Source organism: Drosophila rhopaloa, unplaced genomic scaffold, assembly GCF_018152115.1.
Source record: "Drosophila rhopaloa isolate 14029-0021.01 unplaced genomic scaffold, ASM1815211v1 contig_150, whole genome shotgun sequence".
NCBI lineage: Eukaryota > Metazoa > Arthropoda > Insecta > Diptera > Drosophilidae > Drosophila > Drosophila rhopaloa.
In genome coordinates, this window is record NW_025335029.1 from 1,557,640 (window position 1) to 1,576,471 (window position 18,832).

At 38.8% G+C, this 18,832-nt stretch overlaps 4 protein-coding genes across 4 annotated transcripts; all 4 read right to left on the reverse strand.

Annotated features, from left to right (window-relative positions):
- Window positions 1-1,226: 1,226 nt before the first annotated feature.
- Window positions 1,227-2,005, reverse strand: LOC108048444 (accessory gland protein Acp29AB-like). Its single transcript, XM_017129111.2, has one exon. It carries the CDS (start codon window positions 2,003-2,005, stop codon window positions 1,391-1,393), a length of 615 nt encoding a protein of 204 aa, XP_016984600.1. The 3' UTR covers window positions 1,227-1,390.
- A 4,703-nt stretch (window positions 2,006-6,708) lies between these two features.
- LOC123037158 (accessory gland protein Acp29AB-like) lies at window positions 6,709-7,655 on the reverse strand. Its single transcript, XM_044456757.1, has one exon. It carries the CDS (start codon window positions 7,630-7,632, stop codon window positions 6,868-6,870), a length of 765 nt encoding a protein of 254 aa, XP_044312692.1. The 5' UTR covers window positions 7,633-7,655; the 3' UTR covers window positions 6,709-6,867.
- Window positions 7,656-9,483: 1,828 nt separating this feature from the next.
- On the reverse strand, window positions 9,484-10,191 carry LOC108048446 (accessory gland protein Acp29AB-like). The gene has a single exon (XM_017129114.2). It carries the CDS (start codon window positions 10,189-10,191, stop codon window positions 9,484-9,486), a length of 708 nt encoding a protein of 235 aa, XP_016984603.2.
- Window positions 10,192-16,293: 6,102 nt separating this feature from the next.
- On the reverse strand, window positions 16,294-17,231 carry LOC123037154 (accessory gland protein Acp29AB-like). Its single transcript, XM_044456733.1, has one exon. The coding sequence runs from the start codon at window positions 17,193-17,195 to the stop codon at window positions 16,428-16,430; it is 768 nt and encodes a 255-aa protein (XP_044312668.1). The 5' UTR covers window positions 17,196-17,231; the 3' UTR covers window positions 16,294-16,427.
- Between the last annotated feature and the right edge of the window lie 1,601 nt (window positions 17,232-18,832).

Below are 18,832 nucleotides of genomic sequence, written 5' to 3' on the forward strand. Positions count from 1 at the left end.
AATTATTAACAGCAAACATTTTATTACATTTTTAGTAATTTAACCCGCCAACGTTTCCATTTCTTTTTATTTTTTATTTTTGGTTTTCTTCTCATTTCGTGTGTGCATTTTTTTTTCGTTTTCGTTCGTTTGTCACATTTAATTGAATTTATGTAGTTTTAATGTCGCCTGGCTTGTGCGTACAACATTTTCGCATTAATTTTTATGTTTTCAAATAAATGAATATTTTTATCCAGACTGCTGTTTGTGGTTTTTCCGCCGCAGGCCAATCAAAAGATGAACTGTCAAATTATGCAAATAATTTTCCGCAGTCACGCATGGGGCTCTTATCGTATCCCGACAATCGTGAACTCTCACTTTAATTGTCTCTAATTTGGTTAGTGGATAAAATGGGAATCCAGGACCACCACCACCTGTGTGTTTCTCAAGGCGTGCTGCTAATTGGCTCGAACATTTGATCGAAGGCCGAAAAACCCCTGGACATCAAAGGCTCCTTCTCCAGTTTGTCACCCTGTGTGCGTTCGTCGGTCTCTGTCAAAATATTTTCATTGCATTTTTGGGTGTGCCTCTGTTATTGTTACCCTGTTTTCTTAACAAAGTGCAGTTCGGAGGATTAGTTGATATATTCCATCGTTTGTCGTTATTGCCGCAGTTTATGATGCGTACAGGACGGTCCGCTCCACACTTGCCAGTTCATATTTTGCGGCTGACATTTATGGTGGGAAGTGCTGCCAGCCCCGGGGCTTACTGAATTTTAGCGTCTGGGTGGAGTGGAGGTTTTGCATTTGGTCAGGTGCCTAATGAGTTCCCTGCAAGTGTGGAATGTGCCGCCGGCATGCCAGCAAGTTCACTAATGCGGCTGGGGTCCCGGATTCCAATCCTCTAACGGACAATAGGAAATGGCTTAGGGAACCAATGTCAAAGGAAGCCACAAGAGCCAAAATAAAGATTCAAAAAGGTATACCATACCCGAACAATTTAGCGGTCTTGAACAAATACTAACCTTATTAATAGATTAATACTCAGTTCAGACCCTCTTATTCAGTGGATTCATTTCCGGAAGCATTGAACTAATGGGCTTTGATATAAAGCCAGCTGCTGTGCTGTCCAATTCCGAGGTGCAACGAACATTAGAACCCGTCTTCGCTTTTCTCAGCTTAAAACCCAACTCAGTTAGCCATGAAACAAGAAAATGGACAATATAATAGATTTATTTATAAGTGCCTCTTATGCTGAAAAACAACATAATAATTTAACAATTGGTTCATTTTTCTTCGCATATCTCAAGTCACAACATTTTATTTAACTTTTTAAAAAACTGTTTTTACTTAAGTTGTATTTCATGGTTGAGTGAGACTTTTGTATAAATAAAAAACTTTACTTATTTCACTTATCCAACAGCCTCACAGATAAAATATTGACTTCTGCTACAGTCGGTATCGTACATTTCGCCCTTGTAAATATCCACACAGTTATATTGGTGTGATAAAGTGAATGGTTGATCTTCTTCCCACTTCAAGAAGGGTGCTGGTTCGCCAGTGGCCACGGACACATACTCCCCCTCCTTGGCCACGTCTGTGATGCCCAGCCAGTAGACGCCATGGAGCTCTAGTTCTTTTTCGATGCTGTTTAAGTCAGATTCGTTCTGAATAGTTGCCAGGTGACCTCCCATCTCGCGGCAGGTCTCTTCAGCACCGTCCCAGGACTTTTTAATTCCGTTTTCGACGTAAATTAATCTAGACCCGATCCGCGTGAACAAAGGAGATATAACAGCGTTGGAGACTCGCTTAGACACATTATTATGCAGGCCTGTCAGAAGGTTTTCAATCCGATCCAGTTTAGTCTGAAACTCAAGAATATTTGCATTCGTCGATGAAGCTTCCTTCTGGTCCAGCAACTTGTCAAGTTTGGCTTCGATTCTGACAAGTCTTTCCTGTGTTTTATTATGTTTTTGGGGATTGCAAGTGCTCCACTCCTTCTGGTGAAAAGCAATGTGATCGAGCATTGGCTTCAGTGCCTCAAGACAAAACTCCCCACATTGATTTGGCGGGTCGTTCAATAGGCATACGGATCGCCCATTGTCATGGCATGGAACACCAAGAAAAAATAAATCGATGACTTGAACATATTAAAAGTAAGCAACCGGTATTTGTTGACTTTCGAAGAACCCTAAATTAAAGCTAAGAACTGCGCCGATGTTGTGCCTTATCAGAAAACAAATCCTAATCAGTGAAAAGCACTTGTTTTGAGTCTCTGTTGAGCCACACTCAAATTGTTTTCAACGAACTTTGATCTCGAATCATATTTGGAGCTTTAATAAAAGATTAAATTGCGCACATAAATACAACTAACATTGCACTATGGTTTTTTTCCGTTTTTTTGGCATAAACTCTAATTTAAAACCTATTAAATTGAAATTTGGTTTGGATACATTTTTTAAGCTCCCAGGATGACCTACCAAGTTTTGCGCGCTTTCCCTTAAATCTTTCTAGAGTTGAATTACATTTAGGCAAGTGTTTATTTAAATAACTGACAAAGCCTTTCACTTTTTCCTTAATCGACTTTATGGTTTCGTTATCTAAATGTTTTTGTGCGATCACTCTCAATATGTGCTGTTGTACGGCGTCTCCTGAGCGATTGTTGTTGCTCGAAATGTCAACCAGCTCAGCACGACTGAACACATATTGTACTAGAAAATTTGGATTTTTTCGAACACGTGTGGATTCGGACAAAAAGGGTTAGTTTCCCATTAATCTGCACACTTTGGTTAATAGTTTCTCGTTTACAACTTTTTGCAACACTTTGCCATGCAAAAGTACTGATCCACGAAACAGAACTACACTTGTTAAGCTCGTTCTAAATACATATATAAATACACATAAACTAAACACGGTACAATTGGGCAAAAACACATAACAACGACACAAAAATTGGTATTTATACCCGTTACTCGTAAAGTAAAAGGGTATATTGTATTCGTGCAAAAGTATGTAACAGCTAGAAGGAAGCGTTTCCGACCCTATAAAGTATATATATTCTTGATCAGGGTCACTAGCCGAGTCGATATAGCCATGTCCGTCTGTCCGTCTGTCTGTCCGTCCGTATGAACGCTGAGATCTCGGAAACTATAAAAGCTAGAAGATTAGCATTTTGCATGCAGATTCTAGGAGTTCCTACGCAGCGCAAGTTTGTTTCAAAAAGGTGCCACGCCCCCTTTAACGCCCACAATCGCTAAAATACGATTTTAAAAATTTAAATATTTCGGAAAACTAAAAATTCAGTTTTATTGTGTTTATTAATACCTATCGAAATGTAGAAGGAATTTTTCAAATCGGACCATTCATTAAAAAGTTATGCGTGATCAAAGTTTCTATCTCCATCTCCCTCGCACTCCCTTCCCCTGAGTAACGGGTATCTGATAGTCGGGGCACCCAACTATAGCGTTCTCTCTTGTCTTATTTTAATTTTACATACCTGGACAATCGTTTTCCATATTTATTCATTTAACTTTTTCGTAAACTTTTTCCACAACAAACAATCAAAGTCGCACAATTTTTCGCGCCAATTTCATACAAAACAGGTGGTACATAATCAGCTGACTTTAACAGCTCGTCAGCAGAACAGTGTTGCTCCATATGTTAAAGTTACATATTTTTTTATACAAAAAAAAAAGATCCAAAAGAAAAAATTGACTTTATGCCAAAAATAACGCGAAAAAAACCATAGTGCATTGATAACGGCAGCGGCGATGCCCAGCATGTTGGCACTGGTCAGCTGACGAGATCTGCGGCGATCCCCTTCCAAATGTTTCTTATGGTTAATTGGGACAAAAAAGGCCTATTTTCAGGAATTTTGTCACACGATACGGCTCAATTATCAATTATTTTATAAGCGTATCAAAGTACAACACTTAAACTATGTTCTCACAAATTTTCATGGAATAAATATAAATGAGCCGTTCACAGCCAAGCTCGGTAGGCGCCTTCAAGAAAAATTGTTTGGCGGTGAACAGTATAACTCGTTACTGGATCATCAGAAAGAAAACAAGAAAGGAAAGCTAACTTCGGGCGGACCCGAAGTTGATATACCCTTGCAGAATACTCTGTAAATTATATTCTCCAAAATTATTCATATGATGCATTCTTAATACTCATAAAAAATCCCAACTTCCTAACTTTAAAAACACCAAAGTTATGGCATTTCCAATCGTTCAGTTATATGGCAGCTATAGGATATAGTAGGCTGATCCATATGAAATTTGGTGGGACGGATTAATTGGCCAAAAATAAAACCCATCAAAAATCCCAACTTTCTAACTTTACAAACACCAAAGTTATGGCATTTCCGATCAATCAGTTATATGGCAGCTATAGGATATAGTCGGCCGATCCTTTTGAAATTTGGTAGGTCTGATTGATTGACCAAATATAAAACCCATAGGAAATCCCAGCTTCCTAACTTTACAAACACTAAAGGTATGGCATATCCGATCAATCAGTTATATGGCAGCTATAGGATATAGTCGGCCGATCCGGGCCGTTCCGACATATATACTGCGTGCAAAGGAAAGAAGGGTGTGTGCAAAGTTTCAATTCGAAACAAACAGACGGACAGACAGACGGACAGAGGGACATGGCTATATCAACTCAGGAGGTGATCGGAGATGTCGGAGATGTCTCCTTCACTGCGTTGCACACTTTTGATCAAAATTATAATACCCTCTGCAAGGGTATAAAAAATGGCTTATTAGTTAAGATGTTTACAAAGGTAACTACGTTAAGGTTTTTTATTTGTATTCAATTTTTGGAATCTGGGTAACACTTTGAAGTCGCAAACGTGATTTTAGCCTAAAAATTCGATATATAAGTTATTAGAAAATTAAAAATAATCAGTTAAAACAAGAAAGGAAAGCTAACTTCGGGCGGAGCCGAAGTTGATATACCCTTGCAGAATATTCTGTAAATTATATTCTCCAAAATTATTCATAGTATGCATTCTTAATACTCATAAAAAGTCCCAACTTCCTAACTTTAAAAACACCAAAGTTATGACATTTCCAATCGTTCAGTTATATGGCAGCTATAAGATATAGTCGGCCGATCCTTATGAAATTTGGTAGGTCAGATTGATTGGCCAAAAATAAAACCCATAGAAAATCCCAACTTTCTAAATTTACAAACACCAAAGTTATGGCATTTCCGATCAATCAGCTATATGGCGGCTATAGGATATAGTCGGCCGATCCTTATGAAATTTGGTAGGTCAGATTGATTGGCCAAATATAAAACGCATAGAAAATTCCAACTTCCTAACTTTACAAACACCAAAGTTATGGCATTTCCGATCAATCAGTTATATGGCAGCTATAGGATATAGTCGGCCGATCCCGGCCGTTCCGACTTATATACTGCGTGCAAAGGAAAGAAGGCTGTGTGCAAAGTTTCAACTCGATATCTTTAAAACTGAGAGACTAGTTCGCGTAGAAACAGACAGACGGACAGACAGACGGACAGACAGACGGACAGACGGACAGACGGACAGACGGACAGACGGACATGCTTATATCAACTCAGGAGGTGATCCTGATCAAGAATATATATACTTTATAGGGTCGGAGATGTCTCCTTCACTGCGTTGCACACTTTTGACCAAAATTATAATACCCTCTGCAAGGGTATAAAAACACTCGACGTTAGTACCTGCGGATAGGTTCAGAAATCGTGTGCCAAAAGTCAAAACGATTCGTCCAGTAGATTTTGCAGGACGGTGTTCACCGATTTTGAAAATGGCAACTTTTCAGGAGAGCGTTTTAAATCGTATCGAATACAATATGAGCTACTTACCTAGGTTCAACTGCCAATAAATTCGGAAGTTTTACTCGGATCAATCTACCTGCGGATAGGTTCAGAAATCGTGTGCCAAAAGTCAAAACGATTCGTCCAGTAGATTTTGCAGGACGGTGTTCACCGATTTTGAAAATGGAAACTTTTCAGGAGAGCGTTTTAAATCGTATCGAATACAAAATGAGCTACTTACCTAGGTTCAACTGCCAATAAATTCGGAAGTTTTACTCGGATCAATCTAAACGCAATTAACACAATATTCTTCAAATGTTGTGCATTCAGAAAAAAATGATAAAAAAGGCAAAAAAACTAATTTAAATACCGTACCCCCTTAAATCAAGATAATCGTGGGCCTCGCCCGGTTGCTCAGTTGTGTTGTCTGACTTCGAGGTGCTTCGAACATTAGAACCCATCTCTACATTCACTTTTCTCAGGCTAAACCACAATTTAGTCAATATTGGTAATTTTGTATAATATAGACATTTGTTTATCAGTAAGAAAATCAGGTCCTGGTTCGTAGCCACAGCCGTTGGAGGATCCTTAGTCGTAGGTATAGGGATGACTTTCATAGCCAGCACTTCCACTGCTGGAATAGCCACCTGTTTAGAAGAGAAGTCTTTATAGACATTCCATTCATTTCTGTCTTCTCGTGACTCACCCACACCTCATTTGTCGAAGGCCTCGCTCAGTTGACCTGCTGACCACCATGACCTCCTCCAGCCGGATGCAGTGAAGCAATGGGCGTGCTATAAGGCCTGCTGCTGTGCTGTCCGACTTGGAGGTGCTTCGAATATTATAAACACGGGTTATACATTCACTTTTATCAGGTTAAACCCCAATTCAGTTAGCCAAGAAGACAATAATATAATATGAACACTTGTTTATTAGTAAGAAATGCAGTTACCAAAACGCAAAAGCTTATTTAACTTTTTTCAAAACTATTTATACATTAGGTGTATCAGTTCCGTATTAGATAGTTGAATAGGCCTTTTGTATAATTGACAAACTTCACTTATTTCACTTATCATATTGCCTCACAGATAAAAAATTGACTTGTGCGACAATCGCTATCGTACATTTCGCCGCGGTAAATATCCACACAGTTATCTTTTCCAAATAAATTGTTTGGTTGATTTTTTTCCCACTTGAGAAAGGGTGCAAGTTTGCCAGTGGCCACGGACACATACTCCCCCTCCTTGGCCACGTCTGAAATGCCTAGCCAATAGCTCTCAGGATGCGATAGTTCATCTTTGATGGCGGTAAAATCCGATTCGTTCTGAATAGTTGCCAGGTGACCTCCCATTTCGCGGCAGGTTTCTTCAGCAGCGTCCCAGGACTTTTCGATTTCTTTTTCGATGTAAATTAACCTAGACCCGATCCGCGTGAACAAAGCAGATATACTAGCGTTGGAGACACTTGTAGACACATTTTCCTGCAGGCCTGCAAGTAGGTTTTCAATTCGTTCCAGTTTCGTGTGTAAGTCAAGGATTTTTGCATTCGTCGATGAAGCTTCCTCCTGGTTGAGCAACTTGTCGAGTTTGGCTTCGATTCTGACAAGTCTTTCCTGTGTTTCATTATGTTTTTGGGGATTGCAAGTGCTCCACTCCATCTGGTGAAAAGCAATGTGATCGAGCATTGGCTTCAGTGCCCCAAGACAAAACTTTCCACATTGGTTTGGCGGGTCGTTCAACAGGCATACGGATCGCCCATTGTCCTGACTTTCTGCCCAGGATCCATACAAATTGTATAAAAGGAAGGCCAAGAAAAATAAAATCGAAGGCTTGGACATTTGAATAGTAAGCAACCACTAAGAGCAAGCGCTTTAAAGAAACTAATTAATAGACTTATTTGCTCATTTCTGGAGAGCCCCAAATAAAAGCGTGCAACTTCCCGGATGTTTTGTATCGCCTTATCAGAGAACAAGTAAAACCCCTGGAAATGAATAAATAAATTGCGCTCATAATTGATAATACAAATAAAATAGTTTCTTCAAAGTTACAAATAAATCCTAATCAGTGGGTTTTAAGCACTTAATTTCGGTCTCTGTTGAGCCACTCTCAAGTTGTTTTGAACGAACTTAAATCTCGAATCATATTTTGAGCTTTAATAGAACATTAAATTGCGCACATAAATACAACTACTACTACTTAGGGCAAAATAGTGGCACTGACCAGCACGGATTTGGGGGAGATCTCCGACGTTCCCTTGTGGGAGACGATCTGGTGGGAATCTTTGGGGAACGAATACTTCACTTTCTTAGAGCTGGTAGATTCAATAGGATATAATTTTTCAAATTTACGAAGACTTCCATAGTTACCAGCAAGCGCTTTTTTTTCCAATTTATGGAAGGAATCGATATGAATGAAATCAACAGAAGCCGGGTTTTAGGTGTGCTTGAAGGTTTCTGTTATGATTACTGTTTTGCACAGATTGGAAAATACACAGCAGACAGTTATTTATGAATAAATTGACTTTACTTTTCATCACAGGAAAGCAATATTTTTCATTCAACTTACTAACGCATTTATCTCTTGCCAAAGGACCTCTCTTTTCGAGAGTTTTCCTTATCAATTCGTCTTGCCTACACAATTCCTCATTATCATTTGGTCTAAACACTATTCCATCTATTCACTCAAACCGTACTGACACGCCTTTCTTCAATTTCCCCCGCAAGCAACGCACTTCTGGATCGCTCGTCTGTTCTGTCTGTAAAGCATTATTTTCAAACACAGATCATCAAGAGAAACACAGTAATACAACGAAGCTGCGCATCCGGTATCTGTATCTTCGAGGGCTCCTTGTTCAGAAAACTTGCGCATAGCAATAAAATATTGAAGCAGTGATTACCCTTTAACAATTGAGCGACTTTGCTGTGCAACAAGATGGTTCTACATTGGGAACCCAAAGACTTTTTGAAGGCGCTGTCTTAATTCCTTAAATCATACAGGAACTGCAGCATTCGATTACCCAATAGCCAACGATGTGACTCGTTTAAGCCGTGTGATTCAGCTGCGAACTCCACCTCACGTATCCATGCATGAACAGACAAGGCTATCTGGATTATAATATCAGCCAAATAGTCTGGATCGCGATTCTTCTGATCCGGTACGATCGATGTCGTCATCAGTCCATGGAACATGGTGTATAGTCTCCTCCACCCGGTTCTTCTTTTGCTGCGTACCAGCTCGTCCTTCTTCAGGTGGATTATGTCAGCCTAGTTCACCTCGAGATAAGCTCCACCCTATCTTTTAAAAAGCAGCTATAAAATTTTTAAAAGAAACAAACTTGGGGCGGCGGGCCCCCCCCCCCCCCCAAAAAAGAGGGAAGAACGGGGGGGGGCACCATAGGAGTATATGGAAAGAAAAGAGGGAACCCCCACTAAGAAGAATAAAAAAAAAATTAATGCCTGCTGCTGTTGCTGTCCGACCTGGAATATTATTAGAACCCGTCTTCAAATTCACTTTTCTCAGGTTAAACCCCAACTCAGTTAGCCAAGAAGACAATAATATAATATGAGCACTTGTTTATTAGTAAGAAATGCAGTTAACAAAACAAAATGCTTATCTAACTTTTTTAAAAACTATTTTTACATTAGGCGTAGCAAAGCCTTTGTACAAATAACCAAATTCAATTATTTCACTTATCCAACAGCCTCACAGATAAAATGTTGACTTTTGCTACATTCGCTATCGTACATTTCGCCGCGGTAAATATCCACACAATTATCTTTGCCTAATAAATTGTTTGGCTGATCTGATTCCCACTTCAAGAAGGGTGCTGGTTGGCCAGTGGCCACGGACACAAACTCTCCCTCCTTGGCCACGTCTGTGATGCCCAGCCAGTAGACGCCATTGATCTTTAGTTCTTCTCTGATGGCGATTAAGTCAGATTCGTTCTGAATAGTTGCCAGATGTCCTCCCATCTCGCGGCAGGTCTCTTCAGCACCGTCCCAGGACTTTTTAATTCCGTTTTCGACGTAAATTAATCTAGACCCGATCCGCATGAACAAAGGAGATATAACAGCGTTGGAGACACTTTTAGATACATTTTTATGCAGGCCTGCGAGTAGGTTTTCAATCCGATCCAGTTTTGTCTGTAACTCAAGAATATTTGCATTCGTCGATGAAGCTTCCTTCTGGTCCAGTAACTTGTCAAGTTTGGCTTCGATTCTGACAAGTCTTTCCTGTGTTTCATTATGTTTTTGGGGATTGCAAGTGCTCCACTCCTTCTGGTGAAAAGCAATGTGATCGAGCATTGGCTTCAGTGCCCCAAGACAAAAGTCTCCACATTGATTTGGCGCGTCGTGCAATAGGCATACGGATCGCCCATTGTCATGGCTTTCTGCCATGGATCCATACAGATTATATGAAAAGAACGCCAAGAAAAAATAAATTGTTGACTTGAACATTATAAAATAAGCAACCGGTAAGGGCAAACGCTTTGAAAAAACTGAATTTCGATTTGTTTGTTGACTGCGCCGATGTTGTGCCTTATCAGAGAACAAATCCTAATCAGTGGATGTAAAGCACTTGTTTTGAGTCTCTGTTGAGCCACACTCAAATTGTTTTGAACGAACTTTGATCTCGAATCATATTTGGAGCTTTAATAAAAGATTTAATTGCGCACATTTGTAAATACAACTAACATTGGGCAGCGGCGATGCCCAGCATGTTGGCACTGGTCAGCTGACAAGATCTGCGGCGATCCCCTTCCAAATGTTTCTTATGGTATTCGGCAAAAAAAGGCCTATTTTCAGGAATTTTGTCACACGATACGGTTAATGTCAGAGCAATTATTTTATAAGCATACCAAAGTACAATACTTAAACTATGTTCTCAAAAAAATTATTATCAAAAAAAAAAAAAAAATGAGCCGTTCGCAGCCAAGCTCCGTAGGCGACTCCAAGAAAAAAGGTTTGGCGGTGAACAGTATAACTCGTTACTGAATCATCAGAAAAAAAATAGCTTATTAGTTAAGATGTTTGCAAAGGTTGAGGTTTTTTGTTTTCATTAAATTTTTGGAAATAAGGTAACATTTTGAAGTCGAAAACGTGATTTTAGCCTAAAAATTCGATATATTAGTTATTAGAAAATAAAAAATAATCAGTTAAAAGAAAAACACTCGACGTCAGTACCTGCGGATAGGTTCAGAAGTAGATTGTGCAGGATCGTGTTCACCGACTTTAAAAATGGCAACTTTTCAGGACAGGGTTTTAAATCGTATCGAATACAAAACGAGTTACTTACCTAGGTTCAACTGCCTTTAAATTCGGAAGTTTTACTCGGATCAATATAAAAATTTTAACTCAATATTCTTCAAATATTGTGCATTCAGAAAAAAAATTTTAAAAAACTAATTTTAATACCATACCCCTTTAAATCAAGATAGCGTTTCTCAAATGTAGAAATTGTCGCTATAAAATAAAAAAGTCCTAAATCCCTGAAGAATTTCTATATTTTAATAGAAATGGTACTTGCTTAGAATTTTTTTATTAAAATTAGGAATTCTGCCTTAAAATATAACTTACCCTAAAAAATAGAAACAAATTCTAAACCTAACCCTAAAAATTTGATAACTCTAAAAAATATAAATATTTGGGTTATCAGCTTTCCCCTGTCCTAGTGGTTAGAACGTCTGCTGTCGGGTCATACATTTTTATTTTTTTTTACTTGTATAATAATCATGTTTACAATGACTAAAATTTTAACTTTTTAATAAAAAGTAATTAAAATATTTTTTGTCATATGAAAAATTACATAAAAAAATTTATTTTAAACATTAGAACTTTCACAGTTACGACTTATTTTAGAAAATATTTTAAAATAATATTTTTCAAATAAAAGTTGTTCTCTGATGAACGCGGGAGAACTGCGTTCAAATCTCACTGACGGACTAGTAAAATTATATGTTTTTTTCAGATGGATACAGTGACGAACTGGCACAGCAAGCATGTTGAACTTTAAGGTTATTTTTCTTTATCTAATACTCTGATATTTAAATAATATAAAATCTGTTTAGATATAAATATTAATTTACTGTTAAATACAAGTGACTTCATTAATTTATCTTTTATAAATAACTAATTAAAAATAAAAAAAACCAAAAAATGGACACAATGTCTCTGAACTAAGTTATTTACACACTTGGATTTTAATTAACTATTTTGGAAACTTTGTTTTTATTAATCCCATTTCCCTCTATACTCTAAATGGTATAATGATTCATTTTATGGTTTAGCACTTTACAAGGTAAAAATAAAATCAACACCTCATGTGTCCAAAAACTAAAATTTAATAAGCAGGATGCATTTTTACCAATCGGAGCCCTTTGCAGCATGGTAAAGAACCCACGCCGTTGCAAAATGCAAGGCACACTGGCCGATTAAGGGCTTTGAGAAGGCGTAAGGATCGTATGACAAGTCAATGTACACCCCCAGGTCTCCTCAACATATATCAATGTTAAGGATTGGAAGGACTTTGGACTTTTACCCACCAGCCTGCTAAAAGGCTCTGCATGATGCTGTCTACAAACGATTAGCTTCTGGAAAAAGTCTATCGATTTGAAAAGTCCACTAACAATAGCCATTGGCTTAGATTTTTATATCACACGAGAAGGTTAAAAATACCCAAAATTCGATTGACATACTCAGATTTATATTTCGCTAAGCTTAATGTTTGATTTTGACTTCAAAATCGATTAATTTGAATATCCTGACCAATTTTCTTCTTATTCTTAACTTTAATCTATGTTGAGCAGCTATGGGGGTTGACATTATCGTTTCACTCGATCCTTACTCATTCATGGCTACACAAAGCCATGGATTGGCCAGTGTGCCTTGCATTTTTATTGCTTTTAGTTATATAGTCATAGAAATCGAAATGTAGTCGTTTTGTAATAACTGCTAGGTACAGGGCTGACTTCCATAGCACTTCCACTAAAAAAACGACACTTGTCGTGGGCCTCGCCCGGTTGCTCAGTTGTGTTGTCTGACTTGGAGGTACTTCGAACATTAGAACCCATCTCTGCATTCACTTTTCTCTGGCTAAACCCAATTTAGTCTGCCATGACAGACAACTTAATAATTTAATATTGGTAATTTTGTATAATATAGACATTTGATTATCAGTAAGAAAATCAGGTCCTGGTTCGTAGCCACAGCCGTTGGAGGATCCTTAGTCGTGGGATGACTTTCATAGCCAGCACTTCCACTGCTGGAATAGTCACCTGTTTAGAAGAGGAATCTTTATAGACATTCCATTCATTCCACACCTCATTTGTCGTAGGCCTCGCTCAGTTGACCTGCTGACCACCATGACCTCCTCCAGCAAATGCAGTGAAGCAATGGGCGTGCTTTAAGGCCTGCTGCTGTGCTGTCCGACTTGGAGGTGCTTCGAATATTATAAACACGGGTTATACATTCACTTTTCTCAGGTTAAGCCCCAATTCAGATAGCCAAGAAGACAATAATATAATATGAACACTTGTTTATTAGTAAGAAATGCAGTTACCAAAACACAAAAGCTTATTTAACTATTTCAAAAACTATTTATACATTAGGTGTATCAGTTCCGAATCAGATAGTTGAATGGGCCTTTTGCATAATTGACAAACTTCACTTATTTCACTTATCCAATTGCCTCACAGATAAAAAATTGACTTGTGCTACATTCGGTATCGTACATTTCGCCTTTGTAAATGTCCACACAGTTATCTATGCTAAATAAACTGTATGGTCGATGTGATTTCCACTTCAAGAAGGGTGCTGGTTTTCCAGTGGCCACGGACACAAACTCCCCCTTCTTGACCACGTCTGAAATGCCCAGCCAGTAGGTCTCAACATACCATAGTTCATCGTTGATGGCGGTAAAATCCGATTCGTTCTGAATAGTTGCCAGGTGACCTCCCATCGCGCGGCAGGTTTCTTCAGCAGCATCCCAGGACTTTCGGATTTCTCTTTCGATGTAAATTAATCTAGACCCGATCCGCGTGAACAAAGGAGATATACTAGCGTTGGAGACACTTTTAGATACATTTTCCTGCAGGCCTGCCAGTAGGTTTTCAATTCGTTCCAATTTTGTGTGTAAGTCAAGAATATTTGCATTCGTCGATGAAGCTTCCTCCTGGTCCAGCAACTTGTCAAGTTTGGCTTCGATTCTGACAAGTCTTTCCTGTGTTTCATTATGTTTTTGGGGATTGCAAGTGCTCCACTCCTTCTGGTGAAAAGCAATGTGATTGAGCATTGGCTTCAGTGCCTCAAGACAAAACTTTCCACATTGGCTTGGCGGGTCGTTCAACAGGCATACGGATCGCCCATTGTCCTGACTTTCTGCCCAGGATCCATACAAATTGTATGAAAGGAAGGCCAAGAAAAAATAAATCGAAGGCTTGGACATTTGAATAGTAAGCAACCACTAAGAGCAAGCGCTTTAAAGAAACTAATTAATAGACTTATTTGCTCACTTCTGGAGAGCCCCAAATTAAAGCGTGCAACTTCCCGGATGTTTTGAATCGCCTTATCAGAGAACAAGTAAAACCCCTGGAAATGAATAAATAAATTGCGCTCATAATTGTTAAAACAAATAAAAAAAAACAATAGTTTTTTCAAAGTTACAAATAAATCCTAATCAGTGGGTTTTAAGCACTTAATTTCGGTCTCTGTTGAGCCACTCTCAAGTTGTTTTAAACGAACTTAAATCTCGAATCATATTTTGAGCTTTAATAGAACATTAAATTGCGCACATAAATACAACTACTACTACTTAGGGCAAAATAGTGGCACTGACCAGCACGGATTTGGGGGAGATCTCCGACGTTCCCTTGTGGAAGACGATCTCGTGTGAATCTTTTGGGAACGAATACTTCACTTCCTTAGATACATCCTTCTATAGTTACCAGCAAGCGCTTTCTTTTTGAATTTATGGAAGGAATCGATATGAATCAAATCAACAGAAGCCGGGTTTTAGGTATGCTTGAAGCTTTCTGTTATGATTACTGTTTTGCACAGAATGGACAATACACAGCAGATAGATATTTACGAATAAATCGACTTTACTTTTCATCACAGGAAAACAATATTTATACCCGTTACTCGTAGAGTAAAAGGGTATATTGTATTCGTGCAAAAGTATGTAACAGCTAGAAGGGAGCGTTTCCGACCCTATAAAGTATATATATTCTTGATCAGGATCACTAGCCGAGTCGATCTAGCCATGTCCGTCTGTCCGTCTGTCCGTCTGTCTGTCCGTCTGTCTGTCTGTCTGTCCGTATGAACGCTGAGATCTCGGAAACTATAAAAGCTAGAAGATTGGCATTTTGCATGTAGATTTGAGGAGTTCCTACGCAGCGCAAGTTTGTTTCAAAATGGTGCCACGCCCCCTTTAACGCCCACAATCGCTTAAATACGATTTTAAAAATTTAAATATTTCGGAAAAGTAAAAATGCAGTTTTATTGTGTTTATCAATACCTATCGAAATGTAGAAGAAATTTTTCAAATCGGACCATTCGTTAAAAAGTTATGCGTGATCGAAGTTTCTATCTCCATCTCCCTCGCACTCCCTTCACCTGAGTAACGGGTATCTGATAGTCGGGGCACCCGATTATAACGTTCTCTCTTGTTTTTATTCAACTCACAAACGCATTTATCTCTTGCCAAATGACCTCTCTTTTCGAGAGTTTTCCTTATCAATTCGTCTTGCCTACACAATTCCTCATTATCATTTGGTCTAAACACTATTCCATCTATTCACTCAAACCGTACTGACACGCCTTTCTTCAACTTCCCCCGCAAGCAACGCACTTCTGGATCGCTCGTCTGTTCTGTCTGTAAAGCATTATTTTCTAACACAGATCATCAAGAGAAACACAGTAATACAACGAAGCTGCGCATCCGGTATCTGTATCTTCGAGAGCTCCTTGTTCAGAAAACTTGCGCATAGCAATAAAATATTGAAGCAGTGATTACCCTTTAACAATTGAGCGACTTTGCTGTGCAACTAGATGGTTCTACATTGGGAACCCAAAGACTTTTTGAAAGCGCTGTGTTAATTCCTTAAATCATACAGGAACTGCAGCATTCGATTACCCAATAGCCAACGATGTGACTCGTTTAAGCCGTGTGATTCAGCTGCGAACTCCACCTCACGTATCCATGCATGAACAGACAAGGCTATCTGGATTATAATATCAGCCAAATAGTCTGGATCGCGATTCTTCTGATCCGGTACGATCGATGTCGTCATCAGTCCATGGAACATGGTGTATAGTCTCCTCCACCCGGTTCTTCTTTTGCTGCGTACCAGCTCGTCCTTCTTCAGGTGGATTATGTCAGCCTAGTTCACCTCGAGATAAGGCCTGCTGCTGTGCTGTCCGACCTGGAATATTATTAGAACCCGTCTTCAAATTCACTTTTCTCAGGTTAAACCCCAACTCAGTTAGCCAAGAAGACAATAATATAATATGAGCACTTGTTTATTAGTAAGAAATGCAGTTAACAAAACAAAATGCTTATCTAACTTTTTTAAAAACTATTTTTACATTAGGCGTAGCAAAGCCTTTGTACAAATAACCAAATTCAATTATTTCACTTATCCAACAGCCTCACAGATAAAATGTTGACTTTTGCTACATTCGCTATCGTACATTTCGCCGCGGTAAATATCCACACAATTATCTTTGCCTAATAAATTGTTTGGCTGATCTGATTCCCACTTCAAGAAGGGTGCTGGTTGGCCAGTGGCCACGGACACAAACTCTCCCTCCTTGGCCACGTCTGTGATGCCCAGCCAGTAGACGCCATTGATCTTTAGTTCTTCTCTGATGGCGATTAAGTCAGATTCGTTCTGAATAGTTGCCAGATGTCCTCCCATCTCGCGGCAGGTCTCTTCAGCACCGTCCCAGGACTTTTTAATTCCGTTTTCGACGTAAATTAATCTAGACCCGATCCGCATGAACAAAGGAGATATAACAGCGTTGGAGACACTTTTAGATACATTTTTATGCAGGCCTGCGAGTAGGTTTTCAATCCGATCCAGTTTTGTCTGTAACTCAAGAATATTTGCATTCGTCGATGAAGCTTCCTTCTGGTCCAGTAACTTGTCAAGTTTGGCTTCGATTCTGACAAGTCTTTCCTGTGTTTCATTATGTTTTTGGGGATTGCAAGTGCTCCACTCCTTCTGGTGAAAAGCAATGTGATCGAGCATTGGCTTCAGTGCCCCAAGACAAAAGTCTCCACATTGATTTGGCGCGTCGTGCAATAGGCATACGGATCGCCCATTGTCATGGCTTTCTGCCATGGATCCATACAGATTATATGAAAAGAACGCCAAGAAAAAATAAATTGTTGACTTGAACATTATAAAATAAGCAACCGGTAAGGGCAAACGCTTTGAAAAAACTGAATTTCGATTTGTTTGTTGACTGCGCCGATGTTGTGCCTTATCAGAGAACAAATCCTAATCAGTGGATGTAAAGCACTTGTTTTGAGTCTCTGTTGAGCCACACTCAAATTGTTTTGAACGAACTTTGATCTCGAATCATATTTGGAGCTTTAATAAAAGATTTAATTGCGCACATTTGTAAATACAACTAACATTGGGCAGCGGCGATGCCCAGCATGTTGGCACTGGTCAGCTGACGAGATCTACACTCGACGTCAATACCTGGGGATTTAGGTACAGAAATAGAGTGAAAATTTTCAAAACGATTCGTCCAGGATCGTGTTCACCGACTTTGGAATGGCAACTTTTCAGGAGAGCTTTTTAAAGTTTTGGACACCCAAAAATCGAATACAAAACGAGCTACTTACCTACGTTATACTGCCCATAACTTCGGAAGCTTTACTCGAATCAATCTAACATTTTTACACAATATTATTCAAATGTTATGCACCCTGAAAAAAAGGCAACAAATTTAAAAACCATACTTTAATCTATGTTAAAGAGTTCTGGTGATTGACATTATCCTTTCCTTCGATCCTTACTCTTTCATGGCCACTCAAAGCCTCGGATTGTGCCTTGCATTTTTATTGTTTTTATACCCTTGCAGAGCGTATTATAATTTTGGTCAAAAGTGTGCAACGCAGTGAAGGAGACATCTCCGACCCTATAAAGAATATATATTCTTGATCAGGATCACCTCCTGAGTTGATATAGCCATGTCCGTCTGTCCGTCTGTCTGTTTCTACGCAAACTAGTCTCTCAGTTTTAAAGCTATCGAATTGAAACTTTGCACACACCCTTCTTTTCTTTGCACGCAGTATATAAGTCGGAACGGCCGGGATCGGCCGACTATATCCTATAGCTACCATATAACTGATTGTTCGGAAATGCCATAACTTTGGTGTTTGTAAAGTGGGATTTTCTATGGGTTTTATATTTGGCCAATTAATCCGACTTACCAAATTTCATAAGGACCGGACGACTATATCCTATAGCCGCCATATAACTGAACGATTGGAAAAGCCATAACTTTGGTGTTTTTAAAGTTAGGAAGTTGGGATTTTTTATGAGTATTAAGAACGCATCATACGAATCATTTTGGAGAATATAATTTACAGAGTATTCTGCAAGGGTATATCAACTTCGGCTCCGCCCGAAGTTAGCTTTCCTTTCTTGTTTTTTGGTTCTTTCGGTAATTTGGTAATATTAAAATATTATGGAATTAGCGTTTTAATTAAATTAAATATGTAACAACTGCAAGGGTATATAAACTTCGGCTTTGGGAAGTTTGCTTCCTTTCTTGTTTATTTAGTTTTTCAGATGTCTCAAAACACAAAATTCATGTAACTTTTTTAAAAACTATGTTTACATAATATGTAGCAAGTGCGTTTTATATAGTTAAATAAGCCTTTTGTTTAAATAACCAACTTCACTTATTTCACTTATCCAATAGCTTTCAATCCGATCCAGTTTTGTGCGTAAGTCAAGAATATTTGCATTCGTCGATGAAGCTTCCTCCTGGTCCAGCAACTTGTCAAGTTTGTCTTTGATTC

Coding starts and splice junctions, on each gene's coding strand:
- LOC108048444 (XM_017129111.2), bottom strand. CDS start 2,005: ATGCTCGATCACATTGCTTTTCACCAGAAGGAGTGGAGCACTTGCAAT.
- LOC123037154 (XM_044456733.1), bottom strand. CDS start 17,195: ATGTTCAAGTCAACAATTTATTTTTTCTTGGCGTTCTTTTCATATAAT.
- LOC123037158 (XM_044456757.1), bottom strand. CDS start 7,632: ATGTCCAAGCCTTCGATTTTATTTTTCTTGGCCTTCCTTTTATACAAT.
- LOC108048446 (XM_017129114.2), bottom strand. CDS start 10,191: ATGGCAGAAAGCCATGACAATGGGCGATCCGTATGCCTATTGCACGAC.